We start from the raw sequence: 20,734 nt of genomic DNA, 5'->3' as shown, positions 1-20,734 counted from the left end.
AATAAAGATTCACCTATTCGTAAACCTGGCAGTAAACATTTTCCCTATAGCGCCACCAGAGGATAAAGGCAGAGTAAACTGTGCCAATTTAGATAAATGTGTTATCCATCTAATGACGTAGTTCTTCAGTACAAGAAACAAGATTCTAGCGAGTATCACTCACTGGACTTGCTCGGGGCAGTTTGGATAGAATGCCAGCTTTCTCTGCAATAGATGTAGCAGTGGCCAGAATGCTCAGCTGTGTATAACCCACACCACTTACTGGAAGCTTCATGCGTACACTGTACATTGTCCGCAAACAGCTAATCAGTGGAGTGGGGGGGTTACACAGATTAGCTGGACTGGCCTGTACATGAAACTTGGTCAGGCAGTGGTAATCTCCTGCTGATAAAACACTCTGATTGTACCGAAGCTACAACATACGGTCCAGTAAGTGAAACATTTCGGAAATTAGTGTTTCTTGACCTACATTATGCTGCTCTCAGATTACATAGCAAAACCTGGAGACAAATTCCCTTCAAACTATACACGGTGTTCCGAATTATTATGCAAAAAATATTTTTTCATATTTTCCTAAATTAACTTTAGGAATTGCAGTCATTGTTATTTTCCAGTCATCTACTAGTCGATTATAATTGAAATGTTTTTGATCAAAGTGCCTATGAAAACAGTATATTTTTAAAAATAATAAACACTCAAAATGCACTCAAAATGCATGTTCCAAATTATTATGCACAGCACAGTTTTCAACCTTTTTATTTTGAAAAACAAAATGGTCAATTGTGAAATTATAAGCGTTATCAGCTTATTACAAAATGAAATCAAACAGTTTTCAAGTCAAAACTTAATTCTAGGTGATGTTACATTTGCACATAGGACCCCTTGTTTGAAAGAAGCTTCTGAGCTCTCTCGTCCATTGAATTTGTCAGTTTTTGGATGGTTTGTGCTTCAATTGTTTTGCATGTGGACAGAATACCCTCCCAGAGCTGTTGCTTAGATGTGAACTGCCTCTCGCCATCATAGACACTCCTTTTGATGATACTCCAGAGGTTCTCAATGGGGTTGAGGTCAGGGAAGATGGTGGCCACACCATAAGTTTGTCCTCTTTTATGCCCATAGCAGCCAGAGATGCAGATGTGTTATTTGCAGCATGAGATGGTACATTATCATGCATGAAAATGATCTTTCTGCAGAATGCACGGTTCTTTCTCCTGAACCATGGCAGGAAGTGCTGTTTTAGAAACTCCACATACAGTGCCTACAAGTAGTATTCAACCCCCTGCAGATTTAGCAGGTTTGATAAGATGCAAATAAGTTAGAGCCTGCAAACTTCAAACAAGAGTAGGATTTATTAACAGATGCATAAATCTTACAAACCAACAAGTTATGTTGCTCAGTTAAATTTTAATAAATTTTCAACATAAAAGTGTGGGTCAATTATTATTCAACCCCTAGGTTTAATATGTTGTGGAATAACCCTTGTTTGCAATTACAGCTAATAATCGTCTTTTATAAGACCTGATCAGGCCGGCACAGGTCTCTGGAGTTATCTTGGCCCACTCCTCCATGCAGATCTTCTCCAAGTTATCTAGGTTCTTTGGGTGTCTCATGTGGACTTTAATCTTGAGCTCCTTCCACAAGTTTTCAATTGGGTTAAGGTCAGGAGACTGACTAGGCCACTGCAACACCTTGATTTTTTCCCTCTTGAACCAGGCCTTGGTTTTCTTGGCTGTGTGCTTTGGGTCGTTGTCTTGTTGGAAGATGAAATGACGACCCATCTTAAGATCCTTGATGGAGGAGCGGAGGTTCTTGGCCAAAATCTCCAGGTAGGCCGTGCTATCCATCTTCCCATGGATGCGGACCAGATGGCCAGGCCCCTTGGCTGAGAAACAGCCCCACAGCATGATGCTGCCACCACCATGCTTGACTGTAGGGATGGTATTCTTGGGGTCGTATGCAGTGCCATCCAGTCTCCAAACGTCACGTGTGTGGTTGGCACCAAAGATCTCGATCTTGGTCTCATCAGACCAGAGAACCTTGAACCAGTCTGTCTCAGAGTCCTCCAAGTGATCATGAGCAAACTGTAGACGAGCCTTGACCTGACGTTTTGAAAGTAAAGGTACCTTACGGGCTCGTCTGGAACGGAGACCATTGCGGTGGAGTACGTTACTTATGGTATTGACTGAAACCAATGTCCCCACTGCCATGAGATCTTCCCGGAGCTCCTTCCTTGTTGTCTTTGGGTTAGCCTTGACTCTTCGGACAAGCCTGGCCTCGGCACGGGAGGAAACTTTCAAAGGCTGTCCAGGCCGTGGAAGGCTAACAGTAGCTCCATAAGCCTTCCACTTCCGGATGTTGCTCCCAACAGTGGAGACAGGTAGGCCCAACTCCTTGGAAGGGGTTTTGTACCCCTTGCCAGCCTTGTGACTCTCCACGATCTTGTCTCTGATGGCCTTGGAATGCTCCTTTGTCTTTTCCATGTTGACCATGTATGAGTGCTGTTCACAAGTTTGGGGAGGGTCTTAATTAGTCAGAAAAGGCTGGAAAAAGAGATAATTAATCCAAACATGTGAAGCTCATTGTTCTTTGTGCCTGAAATACTTCTTAATACTTTGGGGGAACCAAACAGAATTCTGGTGGTTTGAGGGGTTGAATAATAAATGACCCTCTGAATAAACTTTTCACAATTTAAAAAAAAAATAAATAAAAAAAGAAACAACATTCTTTTTTTGCTGCAGTGCATTTCACACTTCAAAGCTGATCTACAGTCCAAATGTCACAATGCCAAGTCAATTCCGAATGTGTAAAACTGCTAAATCTGCAGGGGGTTGAATACTTGTAGGCACTGTAGATTATGGAGTTAATTTTTACCCCTTCTGGTATCCTAAAGGGGCGACAATCTCTCTCCCCATGATTCCAGCCCAAAACATTACTCCACCTCCGCCTTTTTGGCGCCTTAGCCGTGTTTTCATGGGGTGTCCATCAACCAGCCATCCTCCCTCCACGCCATCCATCTGGACCACCGAGCGATGCACGGCACTCATCAGTGAGCAAAACAGTTTGGAAGTCAGTCTTCATGTATCGTTTGGCCCACTGGAGCCGTTTCTGCTTGTGTGCAGTGGATAGAGGTGGTCGACAAGATGGCTTACACACAGCTGCAAACCTCTGAAGGACCCTGCATCTTGTTGTCCGGGGGACGTTGGAGGCTCCAGCAGCTTTAAAAACTTGTCTGCTGCTATGACAAGGCATTTTAGCAGCTGCTCTTTTAACCTGATGCAATTGCCTGTTGGAAAGAGTCCTCAATTTCTCCTTATCAGCACGCACACGTGTGTGCTGTGAATCAGCTACATACTTCTTGATTGTGCGATGATCACGATGAAGTGTCTTGGCAATGTTGATTGTAGTCATGCCTTGACCTAAATACTCCACAATTTGTTGCTTCTCAGCAGCCGACACATGCTTTTTCTTTCCCATTTTGGCAAAAAATGTAGGCTGCTTAATAATGTGGAACAGCCTTCTTAAGTAGTTTTGCCTTTATTTGGACACACCTGCCAAACTAATGTGCACAGGTATCTGCAATTGCTTTCAGTGATATAAAGAGCCCTGACACACATCCATCAATGAGTTTAAATGACAAAAAAAAAATTATGACCTTATCACTCCTAAACTCTTTTTGCATAATAATTTGGAACACAGTGTATATATTTAGGACCATGGTAGCAATGTCATGCCAGGAGGTTACCATTAGTGAGCATATATTTAATAAATGCACATATAATATTCTAGTATGACAATCCATACCAAAAATAATTGAAATAATGTTGTTTTAATCTGAAAAGGAAACTTCAACTATTCCTCGACTATCCTGGCAGCCTAAAATAGTATCCGTAGGAAATGATCAAGACAGGTAAGAATCACCATGGAATAGTATAGCCAAACTAGTAAATAACTTCTATCGAATACTAATTTTCAATATACTACATTATGTAAAACATAATATTCATGAATGCTAATAAAAAAAAAAAAGAAGCTATGTTCATAATACTAACAAAAAGGAAAAAAACCCCAGCACAAACCTTAAATGCCATGGTGAATAATGACAAAGTGTCCAAGATTGTAAGGCATACTTCAGTAGCTATGTTTGCTTCAAGTAACGACTGATGAAGAATATCTGCATCTGAATGGCCGTAGCCTAAAGAAATAGAGACGCATGTGGTGAATATTTCTGCAATAAATCACAATACATAAAAATGAAAAGCAGAAAAATAAATGTATTAAATCCCATTACTCTGAAAACAGAACATACAGCACAGGATAAAAATAATAAATGAGAAGATGAATGACTGTGACCGATAATTCTCAACTTCAATTACTGAGACTTCTCATGGGATAAACCTTTAGGCTCAAGTCAGAACCGTAGATAAGAATAGAAAGCAGACACAGATACGGCTCTGTTCACATCAGTGTTATTTCTTCCATTAAGTTAGACTCTTCGCATGTTGTGCACAAGCACTACATCAAGGACCTCAATGGACTTATAATGGGGTCCATTGCTTTAATGGGAAAATAGCATGTCACACCTGACCCAGATATGAACAGAGCCCATCTTACAAACAGGTTGATAGAAGACAATTATAGGAAAGTATTCTTGTCTGTTCATCAACCATACCATGTATTGAAACAACTGACCGTACAAGCAAGGGTGCTGTAGTATTGTTTCATATTGCCTTTTCTAAAGGTTAATGTTGATATCTAAGGATATGTTCACATAGGTATTTGGCACATATATTTGCTCTAAAATCTGCAATAAAAATCTGAGGCAGAAACTCACTTTTGGGGAGGGAATTTTGGTTAAGGGCTTGTTCACACAGGCGGATACATCGGAGTGCTATCTGATGTTTTATCGGATGGCACTCGGTCCAATGTTAGGCTATGGGCCAGTGCCAACCAGTGCCTTTTTTCATGCCGAATCGGCATGAGAAAGAAATCGCAGCATGCGGAGATTGGCAGTGTATATTGGTCGACGTGCACCCATACAAATGTATGGGTGTATGCAAAACACCAGACTGCAATGCACAGTGTCTTGCTTGAGAGAGAACTGGATCACAGTAAATGACAGTCGAATCCCATTCTGATTAGAATTTGAGATGAGTGTCATTAGGATAATCGATCAGATTCTCGCACCTGTAGGTCTCCATCCTTAAAAGGAACTTGCCATTTGATTAATGCTGTTCGAACTACCATATAACGGTATTACAGCCTGGCTGTGTGATTGCAACCAGGTACATTTTATTCTGAACCACTGCAGCATTTCAGAGTAGACATACCCGACTGGGGACTTTGCGTCTTGGCTGACTAGTCTGATGGGGTCTCTGCCCAGCTTATCCCTGCCCCATTCCAGTTGACTGAAAGGTCTCTCCCTATGTGTGTGTAGACTGACACCCATCACTTAAGGGAGTAGGGCAGGGAGATAGCGTCTGGTATCCATCCTCTGACAAGTCATCCAAGATGCATGGTCCCCGGCCGGCTTTTCAATGATTATTTGAAATGCTGCAGTGTTTAGGTTCAATCGCTTGGATGACAGGTTCCCTTTAAATCACAGCGGTCAGGCCAGGAAGGCGGTTGATTTGGTTCCTGTCACTAACATATCTAATGCACGTGCCTTTATCCGCCGCAGTTTTTAGGGTTTCTGTGTATATGCAACATGTCACTTATTCTCAACAACGCGGTTTTCACATTGAGAGAAATTATGCCTGGTTAGTTAGCTTTTTTGCCGACTTCGGTGTGGAAAAAACATGTCTTTTGCCAAAATGGGTGTACAAAAGACTGAACAAACCCCACAAATATAAATTTCAATTAAACTATGGGAATATTCCAGTCTTCTATAAAGACCTTTTTCCTGTGAACAACTGTCATTTTAATCACCCAGAAATTAAAATAGTCTGTCTAGCAAGAAATATACAGTAAAAATGAGTTAACTGAGGAAAAAAAAGCATTAGAAAAGCATATACAGGATATACAAGGCCATCACTGAAATCATAGCAATACATGCAGTTAGGCAACAATCGTTAAGTTTTCTTTTGTCATTTATCCTCAAACCAGAAGCACCGGTCAGTTACACTACAGGCCGCTCTCTTCACACCATGTTTATAGCCATATGTCAGATGTATATATCTATATACATAGTTTTTAGACCAAAAAATATTAGTTTTCTTATAATGGAAGAGGTGTCCAAATGAATTATCGTGAAGTATACATCCACCTGGAGAAATGAATATAAGCACCATCTTACATTACAAATCTGGACTAGGATATAGAAATTGTATCAAAGTATAAAGTCACATCTGCCTGTAAGATGAAGGTATACATCTGGCATAAGGCTCAGACATGCTAAGCTTGGTAGGGTACAGGGAGTGCAAAAGCCATTACATACCAAGGTCCTACCCACACCACATTTAGGGCATATATGGCTATACAGGTAAATTCTTTGGTTTTTCTTCCTAAACCGATAGGTAAATAACTGACTGGTAATGGTATATTAACCATTTTCTTGCATTTAGATACAGTCCAAACGTTGGCCATAAAAAAACGTTTGGCTTACATCTGCACCTCCCCCAAAAAAGTACATGATAGGATTCATTTCCATATTGTAGCCAAGCATGTCCTTCAGATAAAGCTCAGAAACGTGGTGCGACCAGAACCTCTATTACATGGCTTTGTTAACTCAAGAACACAGGATTCTTCGGAGGAACAGGCTTTCATTTCTGATCGTCACTCTAAGCGGCAAAGAACATAATCTCTATGCAAAGCAAACAGAGCAAGTACTTGAGCATAGGAGAACAAGTCTTGGCATTCCATGTAATGGACATAGTATACATTTTGCCCATCGACTATTTCCTAATTGTTACAATGTGAGACATTGCTATGACAAGTACATGAGTTCGTGCAGCTTTAATCACATCACATCTTTTATACAATAAAGAAAAAAAAATACATAAGTATTTTCCAGAAGGAATATACAAAACAGCCCATATGAGGCTGAATATTTGTTTCTATTAAGGCTAGGTTCACACTAAAAGTGCTCTCCACCAAGCACTATGTATAGGTTTCTGTTGGAGTCCTCAAAAAAAAAAAGTCCTTGTGTTTGTGCATGTATGTAAGTGTAATACTGCCAGGACGGAGGCTGCACAGTGTCCACAGTGACGCCATCAGTTTATTTTAAGTGAATGGCTACATCAAGGCTCTGTCAGGGTTCCTGTTGGATCACAGATTCAGGCAAGAACCACGACGGGGTGCCAGGCAGGAGCACAGCATTAATGTTAACCCAGCCTTAGTTGTACAAGTTTCGATCATGTTTTCAGTATGATAAGAGGTTTAAAACAAAGAATAGGCTTACCAATGCAGCGAAAAAGAATGGAGGCAAAGTAACATACTGCAAGCAAGATGGCAAGGCGAAATGGAGAGAGGAGCATGCACACTTTCAAATGACTTGTGTGGAATACAAATGGTTTATGATCAGATTTGGGATGTGGAAAGTAATAATGTAATAATCCATAATGATTAATGGAACAACTAAATAATGAAATGGAAATGAGGGTGCAATAGTCACACATCTCTGACTTTCTCATCTGCAGCTACCATCAGTATCATATCATAGGTCCACTGTTCTAGGTAAAGAGTATGAAAGTTTACACAGCCTTCAGAATCACTGTGGGACCCTTAGTTTTATAGTCCTAATACTGGGGAAAGTCTAGCCCCAGCCCAGCTGTACTGCCAAACTGATCGACTTACTATGGTTTTACCAAAGGGGCAATTCTTGCCAGGTAATTATACAGCCAAAAGACACGACCCAGAGGATACTGTGACATCCAGAACCAAAAAATAGCTCTTGAACTGTATGGTGGATTTTAAAAACAAAAAAACATGAATACTCAGGAGAATAGTGGGAATAAGAGAGCTAACACTGTATTAAGTAAGCTCGCAAGCGCAGGGCCCTCACTCCTCCGTACCAGTCTGTCATTGTTCATTTGTTTACTGTATTCTATCTGTATTTTCTATATGGCCCCTTCTCATGTACAGAACCATGGAATCAATGGGGCTCTAAAAATAAATACTATGGCTATGTGCCCACGGGAAATTAAACCTGCGGATTTTCCAGATAAATCCGCAGGTTTCAGCATGTACAGATACTCCCCATGTTATCCTATGGGACATGAGGAGTGCTGTGTCCATTGCTGCGGATATGTGCGGCTGTGGAACATGCTGCGGATGTCCCGCAGCCACACGTAATTGCATGTCAATTATTTCTGCGGAATTACCTGCGGAAATCCCGGCCCTCCACTGTGGAGATAGAGGCTGGCACTTCCGCAGGTAAGCCGCATGAATGCCCACAGGTTTACCGCAGCTATTTCACTGTACTACTGCAGCTAAAAATAGCTGCGGATTCCGGCGAGCAGCTGCGGATAAATCCGCAGGTACAAACTCCCGTGGGCACATAGCCTAACACTTGCCACTTTACCCTGGTGACAGAATTAAAGTGGTTGCACACTAATGAACACCCCTTGCTTAAATGCCAAAATATTCATAGTAAAACAAAAAAAAACAACCCATATACTGCGTCCCTGAATTGGCGCCATTCCACCGATGTCAGTGTTGAGTTTCCAGGAAATCATGTGATATTATGTGACATGACTAGTGTAGGAAATGCCGATCACTGGCCTTCACTAGCATGGAGCCACAATGGAGCGACGTTGGTGCAGGCGGAGAGTATAAGTCTTGTTTTACTTTGGACATGTTGACATTTTAGCAGGGGTAGTACAGCATTAGACAACCTCCTTAAACACTATTTAAATGCAGAACTTGCTTCCAATAAAATATAATTCAAATACAAAAGCAGTTACAACACTACAGCCAATATCTACATCTCCTACTCTTGGCTTGAGCTCACTGACAAGAAATAAACTGGTGTGGTGGTAAATAAAATATGGACAAACATATGCATTATTATTTTGTGCCCATAGTATGCTCTCACTGGATCTTAACGTTTCCACAGATCTGTAAATTTAAGAATGCTAAAACACATTACCGCGGACAATAGAGATTTTACCTATGGTCATTTGAAAATACTTAAAGGGTAACTAATGAAAGCTTTCTGAAGCCATGCTTATAGTGACCAGAGTCACACATATCCTCAATGCACACTATACAGAGATTGAGAGTCCATCTCCCCATGCACATAGCTAAGAGGCCTTTCTGCTATAGAGCTTTGCATAACATACTTTTTTCCCAGGGAGCATTGCCTATAAGATGCACATTTCCAGGCTGGTACTACATCAGAACATAAGATACAGAGTAATACAGTGCAATTACAGTATAAGATGGTAGAATAGCTGCACAGCTTCAAGCTTTGGTTTTCATCTCCTCTGGTTTAGAGGGAGCCTGTCAGGTCCGCTATGCCGTCCCACCCAGCAGCATTCATGTGTATATGTCAGAATTTCCTGCCTAACCAGCCCTATATGATGCTATTTACTGAAATCAATATTTAAAAAGAGCATTTATAAAGTGTGCTGTTCCTACGCTAACTAGACCTGTGACAAGTCGAAGGGGTGTAGTTTCCCCAGACTAGTCAGCCCTGTCGAACTGTTATCATGCTCTTGTGGGCGTGATAATATGATTTCCAATAGCGGCTGTACTGTAGCGCGTGGAAATCATGCACAAGCACGCAGCTCTTTTTGGAAGTGTCAGGGTGCCTCAGTAGACAGGTGCACTGCATCTGCCCAGACATACAAAAGCTGTTCTTCCAATCATGTGCAGTGCGCCTCTCTGAAGTGAAGATGCGTACACCAGGCTTCAGAGGCGTACGGACGCTGCCGAAATGAGCCACACGCATGTGCAAGATTTCCAAGAGCTGGCAGTGATAACATGGAAAGAAGGCCGGTTAGTATGGGGAATTAGCATAGGAACCGCACACTTTATAAATTATTTTTTTAAACATTGATTTTAGTATTATAGCATTATACAGGGCTGGTTAAGGAAGGAATTCTGGCATACCTATGTGAACGCTGCTGGGTGGGAGGGCAAAGGGACTTGACAAGTTCTCTTTAAAGGGCTGATGACAACTAAATCTGCATCTGTTCAAAGGATTTCAGGCAGCTAAACAGGTTTTATGATCATAGAAAAGAGGGCCTGCCTTGTTTCCCTCCAGGAACAGAGTAGCCATTGGCTTATGGTATTGCTTCCAACCCTACTCTGACACAATCCTAATAGCTAATGTGTCATTGTAGAGGGTCTTTCCAGAGTAAAGCGCAGTATGATGTGCCAGTGATCATTCCAAGAGCAAGCTAAATATAAAGAGGATATTACTACAGAAAAGATTGGGCCTGTCTTCATTGTATGGGTAATATTCAAAAACAGTGTAATACGAGCAAAATGTTTGGCTTGCATATACAAGTGCTTCTCAATATATTACAGTATCATCAAAATGTTAATTTAGTTCAGGTATGCAATACAAAAAGTGAAATGCATATATTATATAGAGTCATTACAAACAAAGTGTATCTCCCTCAAATTTTTGAATGACCTTTTCTTAACAATCCTATCAAGGCTGCGGTTAAGAATCATAGAATATTAGAGTTGGAATGGACCTCCTGGGTCATCTAGTCCAACCCCCTGCTCAAAGCAGGATTCACTAAATCATCCCAGACAGATGTCCGTCCAACCTCTTTTTAAAAGACTTCCATTGAAGGAGAACTCAGAACCTCTTGTGGCGGCCTGTTCCACTCATTGATCACCCTCACTGTCAAAAAGTTTTTTCTAATATCTAATCTGTGTCTCCTCCCCATCAGTTTCATCCCATTGCTTCTAGTCTTTCCTTGTGAAAATGAGAATAAAACAGATCCCTCTACAGTGTGACAGCCTTTAAGATATTTGTAGACAGCTATTAAGTCTCCTCTCAGTCTTCTCTTTTGCAAGCTAAACAATCCTAAATTCTGTAATCGTTCTTCATAGGACATGGTTTGCAGTCCAGTCACCATTCTGGTCACTCTTCTCTGAACTTGCTCCAGTTTGTTGATGTCTTTTTTAAAATGTGGTGCCCAGAACTGGACACAGTATTCCAGATGAGGTCTGACCAAAGAGGAGTAAAGGGGGATAATGACTTCACGTGATCTAGACTGTATGCTTCTGTTAATACATCCTAGAATGGCGTTTGCCTTTTTTGCTGCTGCGCCACACTGTTGACTCATGTTCAGTCTGTATTCTATTAGTATACCTAAGTCTTTTTCACACATGCTTTTGTATAGCTCTATTCCTCCCATGCTGTATATGCTCTTTTCATTATTCTTGCCAAGATGTATGACTTTGCATTTCTCCCTGTTAAACCGGTTATCCCGGTTGCTTATGCACTTTTTCCCACCACACTTTTTCCTTCTACTCAACTTTCCATTAACCTGCTTGGATACAGCACTCTGCAAACAGCCAGCTTCTTTAGCAGTGACCTTTTGTGGTTTACCCTTCATGTGGAGTGTGTCAATGACTGCCTTCTGGACATTTCTCAAGTCCGCAGTCTTCCCCATGATTGTGTAGCCTACTGAACCAGACTAAGGGACCATTTTAAATGCTTGGGAAGCTCTGCAGGTATTTTGCATTAATTATTCTAATTTTCTGAGATAATGACTTTTTGGTTTTCATTGGCTGTAAGCCATAATCATCAACATTAACAGAAATAAAAACTTGAAATATATCACTTTGTTTGTAATGACTCTATATAATATATGCGTTTCCCTTTTTGTATTGAATTACTGAAATAAATTACCGTATTTTTCGGACTATAAGATGCACTTTTTTCCCCCCAAATGTTGGGGGAAGTGGGGGGTGCGTCTTATAGTCTGAATGTAGGGCTGCGGGGAATGAGGCTGCTGCGGTGGAGCAGGTCATCAGGGGCACGAGCAGGCTGCAGCAGCACCTGCCGTGGCCACGTGGGCCCACTCACTACATATGCACGCCCATCCTCCCGCCCATCATCCCTCAGCGCTGAAGCCGGCGCTGACAGGTGGGCGGGGGATGCGCGCATACTAAACAGCCAGCCCGCATGACCACCCCTGGCAACTACAGCCTGGAGTGATCATGTGCGGCTGTATTCACTGCCCCCCGTGCATCATCATCATCATCACCGCGGGGTGCAGTGAATCAGTACACTCACCGTTCCCCTGCAGCACCGCGATCTCCTCCTGTCTGCCGGCCGCGGCAGTGTGGAGACTAGTGGTGCTCACAGCGATGACGTTATCGCTGTGTGCACGTGTCCACACAGCCGCGGTTGGCACAGACAGGATGACATCGCGGTGCTGCAGGGAGCGTGGCCGGCTCCAGACTCCAGCGGCGCTGCTGCCGGCACAGACATTAGGAGGAGCGATGCTGCGTGGAGCGAGGAAAGGTGAGTATAAACGTTTATTTTTTTTTGTGTGCCACAGGATGCAGGACATATAGCAGGATGGGGTATATAGCAGGATGGATGGGGGTATATAGCAGGATGGATGGAGGTGTATAGCAGGATGGGGGTATATAGCAGGATGGGAGCACATACCAGGATGGGAGCACATACCAGGATGGGGTATATAGCAGGATGGGAGCACATACCAGGATGGCAGTATATAGCAGGATGGAGGCTATACCAGGATGAGGGACATATATATAGAAGGCAGGAGGATCATTACCTGGATGGGTTACCTTAGTAGAGAATTTGGGGACATTACCCCCATAATAGTGTCAGCAGCAGATCCTCGCCCCATAACAGTGTGTCATGACCACATTTTTTGCTTAAAATTTTATTTTCTTATTTTCCTTCTCTAAAACCAGGGTGCATCTTATGGTCCGGTGCGTCTTATAGTCCGAAAAATACGGTAACTGTTTAATGATATTCTAATTTATTGAAAAGCACTTGTATTTATTAGAATCTCTCGTTTTACTTGTGAGAAGGGTAGGATAGTAGGGTTTACAAGTATCGGACAACTCCATTATGACTGACACTAATTTAGACAAACATACCAGTGCTATTTAAAACATACATCCTCACGATGTCCTATCAAGTGCACTTTCCATACTGGATGTGTGCAGAACTACAAGTCTAGGAATATATATATTTTTTTCCTTTTAATTAACCAATTTATATGATATATTGCCCACTACATCTTTTGTGACAGACCTATACTCTACATGATATATGTTACTGACTCAATCCGTTACTAGCCTATTGTTGGATTTATCATCTCAGATGGTGTAGCAAAAACAAACCTAGTGACAAATTCCCATTATTGCTCATTCCAGAAATAACACTGTTGTTAGTAAGAAGCCAGAGGACACTAAAACCATTTGCTACTAAGCAATTAGGTGTTTCCTTGTACATTAATATGCTGTGCGTGGGGTTATGTACTATACAACATTCAGTAGGCCTAAAAAAAAGAAGCAAAGCAGGAGAATTGTAAAAACGTTGGCTCAACGTAGTGCAGATTTCTGGGCCAAAGTCAACCTGAGTGAATCTTACCATTTTCTACAGCTATTCCAAGTATACTTGATATCTTTCTCACACTGAAAACACAGAAAAAGTCAATTCATTATTGAATGCTTTTTCATACACATTACTGTGGACAGTATAGTCTCACCTATCATCGGCTTTACTTCTTAGATGGCACCAGGACATTAATGTGTGCACCGCACGCTTCGTTAGCACCATGCTGCTACTCTGAGGATTCATATTCTGCAATCCTCTCTACAGTACATATCTAAATAATAGTAAGCCGCACATTTCTTGTCATTTTCATGGAATCTCTGTGGCTGCATAATATTAACAGAATCATGTGGCACACATTATCATCCGGTGTCGATGAGCAATCCTGTTCAGGGAAGGAAAAACATAATATTGAGCCCAGATTGAAAAATCTTCTGTAATCCAAGTGTGATGTAGAGAGGCTTTGGTACGTGCCAGTGCTGTGGTGGTACAAGAAGAGGCGGCAGATAGCGAAGATCATCACAGAACTTACTGTGGTTAAAAGTGAGAGAGTTATCCAGGCTGCTGAGCTGTTGCAATCTGGCATGCATCATCCCTGTTCTGTTACGGGAAACAGGTAATGTCTGAGACTTTCGGTCATGAACTATGGGTCCCAACCCCTCCTGGTTCCTGTAAGATGAGTGGAAATGGGATAGAAGCACCAGTTAGATGTGTCCCCACTGCAGAGAAGTGGGGGCAGTTAGTAAAGCAGAGAAACACACAACCTTAAATTAAAAAAAATTGGGTCTAAAGCAAAATAAAAAATAAAAATATGTCAAATTAACCATAAAAGCAACATGCTACTAACAAAGCACTAAAGTCAAATCTGGGTAGTGGCTACTCCCATAAATATTACTCACTATATACAACTAGATAACGAGGAAAATTCTAAATCAAACTATGGTCCAATATGGCGAGGAAGAAATGTGTCGATGCAATTAGCTATCCAATGAAATGTTCAAAAGGGTTAAATCGGAAAATGCCATATGTAAAAAGGCATGCAAAAGAAAAGCAGCAAGGCACGGTGATTGTCTTACCCAAGCAGGAAGGGAGAAGAGCCATATACTTTGTTATACTTGCCAGCAATCAAGTGAGGAAAACAGAAAGAGTGAGCCGTGTTAGCAATCAGCTGAGGCTGGCTCCCTAAAGTGTACCACCACCGGTGCTAAAGTGAGGGCCAAGGCAGGACACGCAACAATCTGTGACATCTGATTATTCATGTTATCACGTGAGATACCCGGAACATGCATTCGGCACCATGGATCATGCTTACATCGGTTTGTCAGTGTACACAATGTGAATTATGGTCGTTAATCCCTAGAGGATAAGTAGGTTGTGGGAATATAATGAACAAGGCCCCGTACTGAAGCTGGTCATAGACTTAAAGATTGTTTGTAATAACTCAAATTGGTGAAACACTTAGATTTTATAACTTTTATTATTATTTTTTACCATCAATACTGGCTGATGCCAAGACTCATTCATTTCGCATGATATGAACGATTTTCCAATAGATAAATTGTCCATACAATGAGAAATAACCAGACCTGCCACTTTCCAGTATAGTAAAAAGTTTGAGACTCAATCACCAAACTTAAGAATCATTAACTCTACAACCAGCTTGAGCTGTTCTACAAAATCATAAAATTAACACTTTTAGGAATATCTGAGTAGTAGAACATAGATATACAGTACTGTTAGGCTTAAGGGGAAACATGAATTACACATAGCTTCATTAATTTTTTGTTTTATGTACTTTATTATTAATAAGGTCAAATGATAAAAGATTAAGGAAATAGGTCATGGAAATAAAGCTTGTTATAGTGATTATATACTATTAGGATAAAGCTATATCTGTAGTACAGCCAGTAGTTGTATATGTACTGCCAATGATGAGGTTCAGATCCTTCATAAGATAAAAAAAAAATTGCTAAATCTTTATTTAAGCTTCGTAAAAAAAATACGTTTTCAAAGGAGACTTTGGAAAAGGTTTTTCCTGAGCTCGAATGATGGGTTGCTATCTTGTTCTTGGCATGAAATGTACAGCTAAATGGTAGGCTTTGATTGTGTGCTCTTAAAGGGAACCTGTCAGCAGAATTTTCGCTTTTAAACTAAAAGAATCCCCTTCTGCAGCTCCTGGGCTGCATTCTAGAAAGGTTCATCTTGCTACCGGCCCCCCTTTAAGACCTAAATAACAACTTTAGAAAATCTTCCCTTTTGCTATGGTAATGAGGTTTGCTTGCCACGGGGGCAGGCTGTATTTCGTCCGTTATTCCCCCTCCTGACGCTGTTCGCCGTCCCCCAGTGTTCATTTACATAGATGAAGCCGCCGCCCACATCTTCCACAGTGCTCCTGAAGTCTCGCGCAGGCGCAGTGGCACTATCGCGGACTGAGCACTGTTTTCAAATCGTGAACACTGGTGATGTTATTGCGCAGGCGCGAGATTATGGGCGGCGCTGTTAATGTCATCACCAGCGTCATGCAAGTACCCGCCCATAATCTCGTGCGCGTTATGCGCTTAACGGTAAAGGCAGAGGTAAAAGCGCGGGCACAAGATTATGTGGAAGATGTGGGCGGCGGCTTCATCTATGTAAATGAACACTGGGGGACGGCAAACAGCGTCAGGAGGGGGAATAATGGACGAAATACAGCCCGTCCCCGTGGCAAGCAAACCTCATTACCATAGCAAAAGGTAAGATTTTATAAAGTTGTTATTTAGGTCTGAAAGGGGGGCCAGTAGCAAGATGAACCTTTCTAGAATGCAGCCCAGGAGCTGCAGAAGGGGATTCTTTTAGTTCAATAGCGAAAATTCTGGTGACAGGTTCCCTTTAAAGGGTTTGTCCAGGATTTTACTAAGTGATCCTAAGCAGGAAATGTAATAAATAAACATAACAACATTTAATTTACTTGTGAAATTCTCCTGCGGCTCCAGTGATCCTCACCAGTAGCCTGGCCTCAGTGGTGATGGCTGAATGTATTGTACTAGACCAGAGGCTCTTGTGGATGTACAGCTAACGCGGACCACCGAAGTGCAAGGAATTTAACAGTTCGTGTCGGCTATTTGTAGTTGAACACAATGACTGCTGTTTGGATAGTTTACATAAAACACTGGACAAGCTGATCATGTGAAAGATATTACACAAATCACAGGACAATCAGTCCGATCATCCCGGGCTAATCTAATGATATGTACTAAGAAAAAAGCAATACCCTAATCCTCCAATCATAGTTACATAGGTGGAAAAAAGACCTAGGTCCATAAAGTTTATCCTTCTCCACCAATTACACATTTTTGTCACTAAATTATCTATTTCCTACAATGTAATGTGTATTTAGAAAATCTACCTTTTTTTGTTATTAAAAATATCATTAATTGCATATATTAAGTATCTATTGGTCCTTTATCTAAGATAATAAAAATCCTCTGCTCACGGGAAGTTACAATTCATTTATCATAAACCTCAACTGTCAATATTTCTGTATGAAATTGTAAATCATCCTGTAATTAACGCAATGTTCCTCTGGATGTTTAGTATAGGCCAGAACATCATAACTAAATAGTAAATTTTGTTGCAGCCTTTGCAATATTATGAATTTTTGCATTTTGCTTCCTCTACGAAACACTATGCAGCAGCACATTTTCAGTGCCCAGTTCATGCTCCTTTAGTAAGCTCCTTTATACTGCTGCTCATCATTGAGCAGAACAGATTTTCAGTCAGAGCATAGGAATTCTTGTCGATGTACAGGGTTTGGGAGCACAGAGACTCCAAAAGGGTCAGTCCATTACTCAAATTGTTTGAATGTAGTATAGAGATCTTTGGCTACCAGCAATTCAAATAAGCATCTAACGAAGCATCAACTGGCCATAATACATCACTCCAGCATAATGTTTGGGAGAAAAGGAAACAAAATAGGGTACTGAAGTACAGAAACTCAGAACTTTGCAATGACTGGAGGATAATTAATTAAAATAAGGTTATTATTCTTGAAAAACACCAAAACAATCCAGTCTGGAAGCAGAAGGTGTCATGAGGCTCACACAGCTTAATGTAACACTATACCTGGCAATGTATCGCTTGCCCATATACTGGAACTGATGAAGGCATACTCTGCAGAAACGAGAGAGATCACACAAAAGATCAATGAAATATAACAATGCTATAATGGGGAAACAGGAAGATAGGGCTTTGTAATATGAGATTTGTGGAAAAGAAACAAATGTAAGATAATTTGCAGATTATACCTCAAATAAACATTTTTATGTATCAATCTAATTTATATCTATTTTTTTAATTTGTAGAATTGGAGCAACAGACAATATACAAGTTATAATTTATAGCTTATGATGAAATATATAGGTACATACTCTGAAATGGTGAAAAAGTCCATCAGTTCTGTTGATGTGGCTTTGTTCCAATATGTAAACAGTGCATCTGAAGAACAGGATAAATGAAAGATTATCAACTACTACCTGGCTGAAATTCTGGACATGCAATGGACATGAACACAGTGGAACCTCGCTTAACGAGTAACCCAGTCAACGAGAATTTCGCTTAACAAGCAAAGCTTGCTGTAAATTTGTAACTCTGTTTACGAGAAAGCTTTGCTGTACGAGCAAAATACTCACCACACACACTTCCGGTTCCGTTCATCCACCGCGCTCTAACCCGCAATTGCACTCCACACAAACACACACAAGCATGCACAAACTGCACACAAGCACGCACAAACACACACACACACACATACAGTATTATGCTCACCTTACCTTCCGTTCCATAGCCGGTCTCATGGTTCTTGTAGTCCGCCGGTACATCGCGACGTCCTTGCGGCAAACTACAAAACCTAGGAGGCTGGTGATGGAACGGAAGGTAAGGTGAGCATAATATGTGTACCTTCCGTTCCATCGCCGGCCTCCTGGGTCGTGTAGTTCGCCGGTATAGGTTGTGCATCGGCAACCATAGCAACGAAGCAGGAACTTCCTCTGTCACCGCTGCTCAAACGCAGTGCGCTGACCAATCAGAGGCAAGCGGCTCCTGCCTTTGACGTCAGCGCTCTGGCAGCTGAAGCTCCTCCCTTGTCGTTATGGTAACCCGATACAAAGCCCGTACCAGAGAACAGCAAGTCCCAGGAGACCGGCGATGGAACGGAAGGTAAGGGGAGCATAATATGTGCTTGTGCATGCGTGCGTGCTTGTGTGTTTGTGTGTTTATGTGAGTTTGTGTGTGTTTGTGCATGTGTGGAATGACACAATAGGGGACCAGGATGGGACATTTAACAAGTTGTGGAACAAATTGTCTGCATTGCAATGATTTCCTATGGGAAATCTTGCTTTGCTGAACGGGTAACTTGGTTAACAAGCACACTCCCAGAACGGATTGTTCTCGTTAAAGGTTCCACTATATATGTTTAATAAAAGATACTACAGTATTTGGGAGCAGCATTAAGATAATCCAGTAAGTTAAAGAGAACCTGTCATCGTGATTTTCTAATGTAAATATATGGCTGCAATGCCACTGCAATACAGATTAAATTGAGAACTTTGTGGTTCTTCTTTAATCATCATTTGAAGTATTCTGCTAATTAGATTTCGGTGCACAAGGGCTGGGCTGTACAGTAGATTGTCTCCTTCCAGTCTGTGATTCCCCGACCCCTCTGCCTGCCTCCAAACAGCGAGTCCAGGGAATCACAGACAGGGAGGAGAAGATGCAGTGTACAGTCTGGCATCTATGAACCGAAATCTAATTAGCGGGGTACAACATATGATGATTATGGAGAAAAACAAGGAGGATTTCTTCACCAAATATCTCAATGTAATCAGTATTACAGCACAATTACAGCCATATCTTTACATTATATTACAAAATCGTGCAGATATGCTCTGTTTACATTATAGATGATAGACTCTTTCCATGATACACTTCAAAGATGATTGGGCTATTAGAATCTTGAAAAGTGTAAACCTTCAAAAGGCTCCCCCTCTTGCCAGACAGCTACACAGCATAATAAACCGAACCTGCCAAGTGTGAGGTCACTCTTCTCTCCTGGCATAACTACTGATAATGGGAAGGGATTCCTAGAAGGGGAATGTGGGAGCCTGAACCAGGACCAGATAGAAGTCTCTATTTACTCCTAACAATTTTAAATAGGGGGTTAATATTGGTCTACTGATTGTATGATGTTAAAAATGTATTAATAAAAGTTTCTCTCATAAAAAAAGAAGTTTCCAATGAACCTATAATGAAATAAAAAAATGCAGCTAAAATAACACAACTTAAGGTATACTACTACCTATGTTAGATCTATTTCACAAGCACCACGTACCATCTGACATGCTTTTCAATATGTGAAGGAAGCACATGAGTAAACTTTTGATTTCGGCTTGTTCCAGCTTGTCACAGCGAAGCAGTGTGTTTCCTAAAGAGCCTCCGTGCTGATTCTAAGAATGTAAAACAGGTAGTAATTATCACCATTATTACACTGGAGTGACTGAGCCCGGATTAAGCAGACACGTAGACGTGGCCTCGTCACAAAGGCCCAGCACTGCAAACAGTCACACACAGGGAAAGCATCAAGGTACTATCCATAGCAGTAACTGATTCTGTAGGGAAGCAATGCTCCTCATCAGCTCTCATTATTCCACAGGTCTTACAAGGTCGCACAGTGGATAATGAGAAGACAACAATTAGGCTATGTGCCCACGCTGCGTTCTGTCCCTGCAGAAATTTCTGCAGCGATTTGAACAGCACACGTGCACTTCAAATCGTTGCAGAAACAGTCCGTAATGAAAAGCCGATTTCATGCGCTCTGGATGCAGCCTCTCCCATAGACAAGAGCGGGGGCTGCATCCAAAGCGCATGAAAGAAGTGACATGTTGCTTTTTAGAACGCAGCGCTTCGGCAGCATGCAAATCGCTGCGTTCTAATACGCCATGTGGGCATGGATTATGAACAATCTTCATAGTTGTGCTGGGGACGCAGGACGCATGCAGTTACGCTGCGGTGCAGAACGTAGCATAACTGCATGAAAATACACTACGTGGGCACATAGCCTAAGACCACTTAAAACGACTACATTCTAAGATCAAAGTGAAAGTCAGCGAGGATAAGGAAAGGTGGTATAACACTGCAATCACTACAAATGAGCAAGCTAATCACTGCGCATCAGGTTAATATGCGGATTATCCTAGAATA

The 20,734-nt window shown here is 41.5% G+C and overlaps 1 protein-coding gene across 4 annotated transcripts in view; it reads right to left on the bottom strand.

Annotated features, from left to right (window-relative positions):
* DOCK9 (dedicator of cytokinesis 9) overlaps positions 1 to 20,734 on the bottom strand; it is a 426,004-nt gene that overhangs the window by 65,228 nt on the left and 340,042 nt on the right. For 2 of the 4 annotated variants that reach the window (XM_075336721.1, XM_075336718.1), the window contains 5 exons: positions 19,866 to 19,980; positions 17,908 to 17,974; positions 17,603 to 17,650; positions 14,034 to 14,101; positions 4,077 to 4,192 (listed from right to left, as the gene is read on the bottom strand). In XM_075336721.1, the coding sequence (XP_075192836.1) occupies positions 4,077 to 4,192; positions 14,034 to 14,101; positions 17,603 to 17,650; positions 17,908 to 17,974; positions 19,866 to 19,980 (414 nt within the window). Of the gene's footprint in view, positions 1 to 4,076; positions 4,193 to 13,537; positions 13,582 to 14,033; positions 14,171 to 17,602; positions 17,651 to 17,907; positions 17,975 to 19,865; positions 19,981 to 20,734 lie in introns of all 4 variants that reach the window. The other 2 variants (XM_075336720.1, XM_075336719.1) reach the window with 2 other exon arrangements.

This window comes from Anomaloglossus baeobatrachus, chromosome 2, assembly GCF_048569485.1.
Source record: "Anomaloglossus baeobatrachus isolate aAnoBae1 chromosome 2, aAnoBae1.hap1, whole genome shotgun sequence".
Taxonomy (NCBI): Eukaryota; Metazoa; Chordata; class Amphibia; order Anura; family Aromobatidae; genus Anomaloglossus; species Anomaloglossus baeobatrachus.
This window is presented reverse-complemented; position numbering and strand designations above follow the sequence as displayed.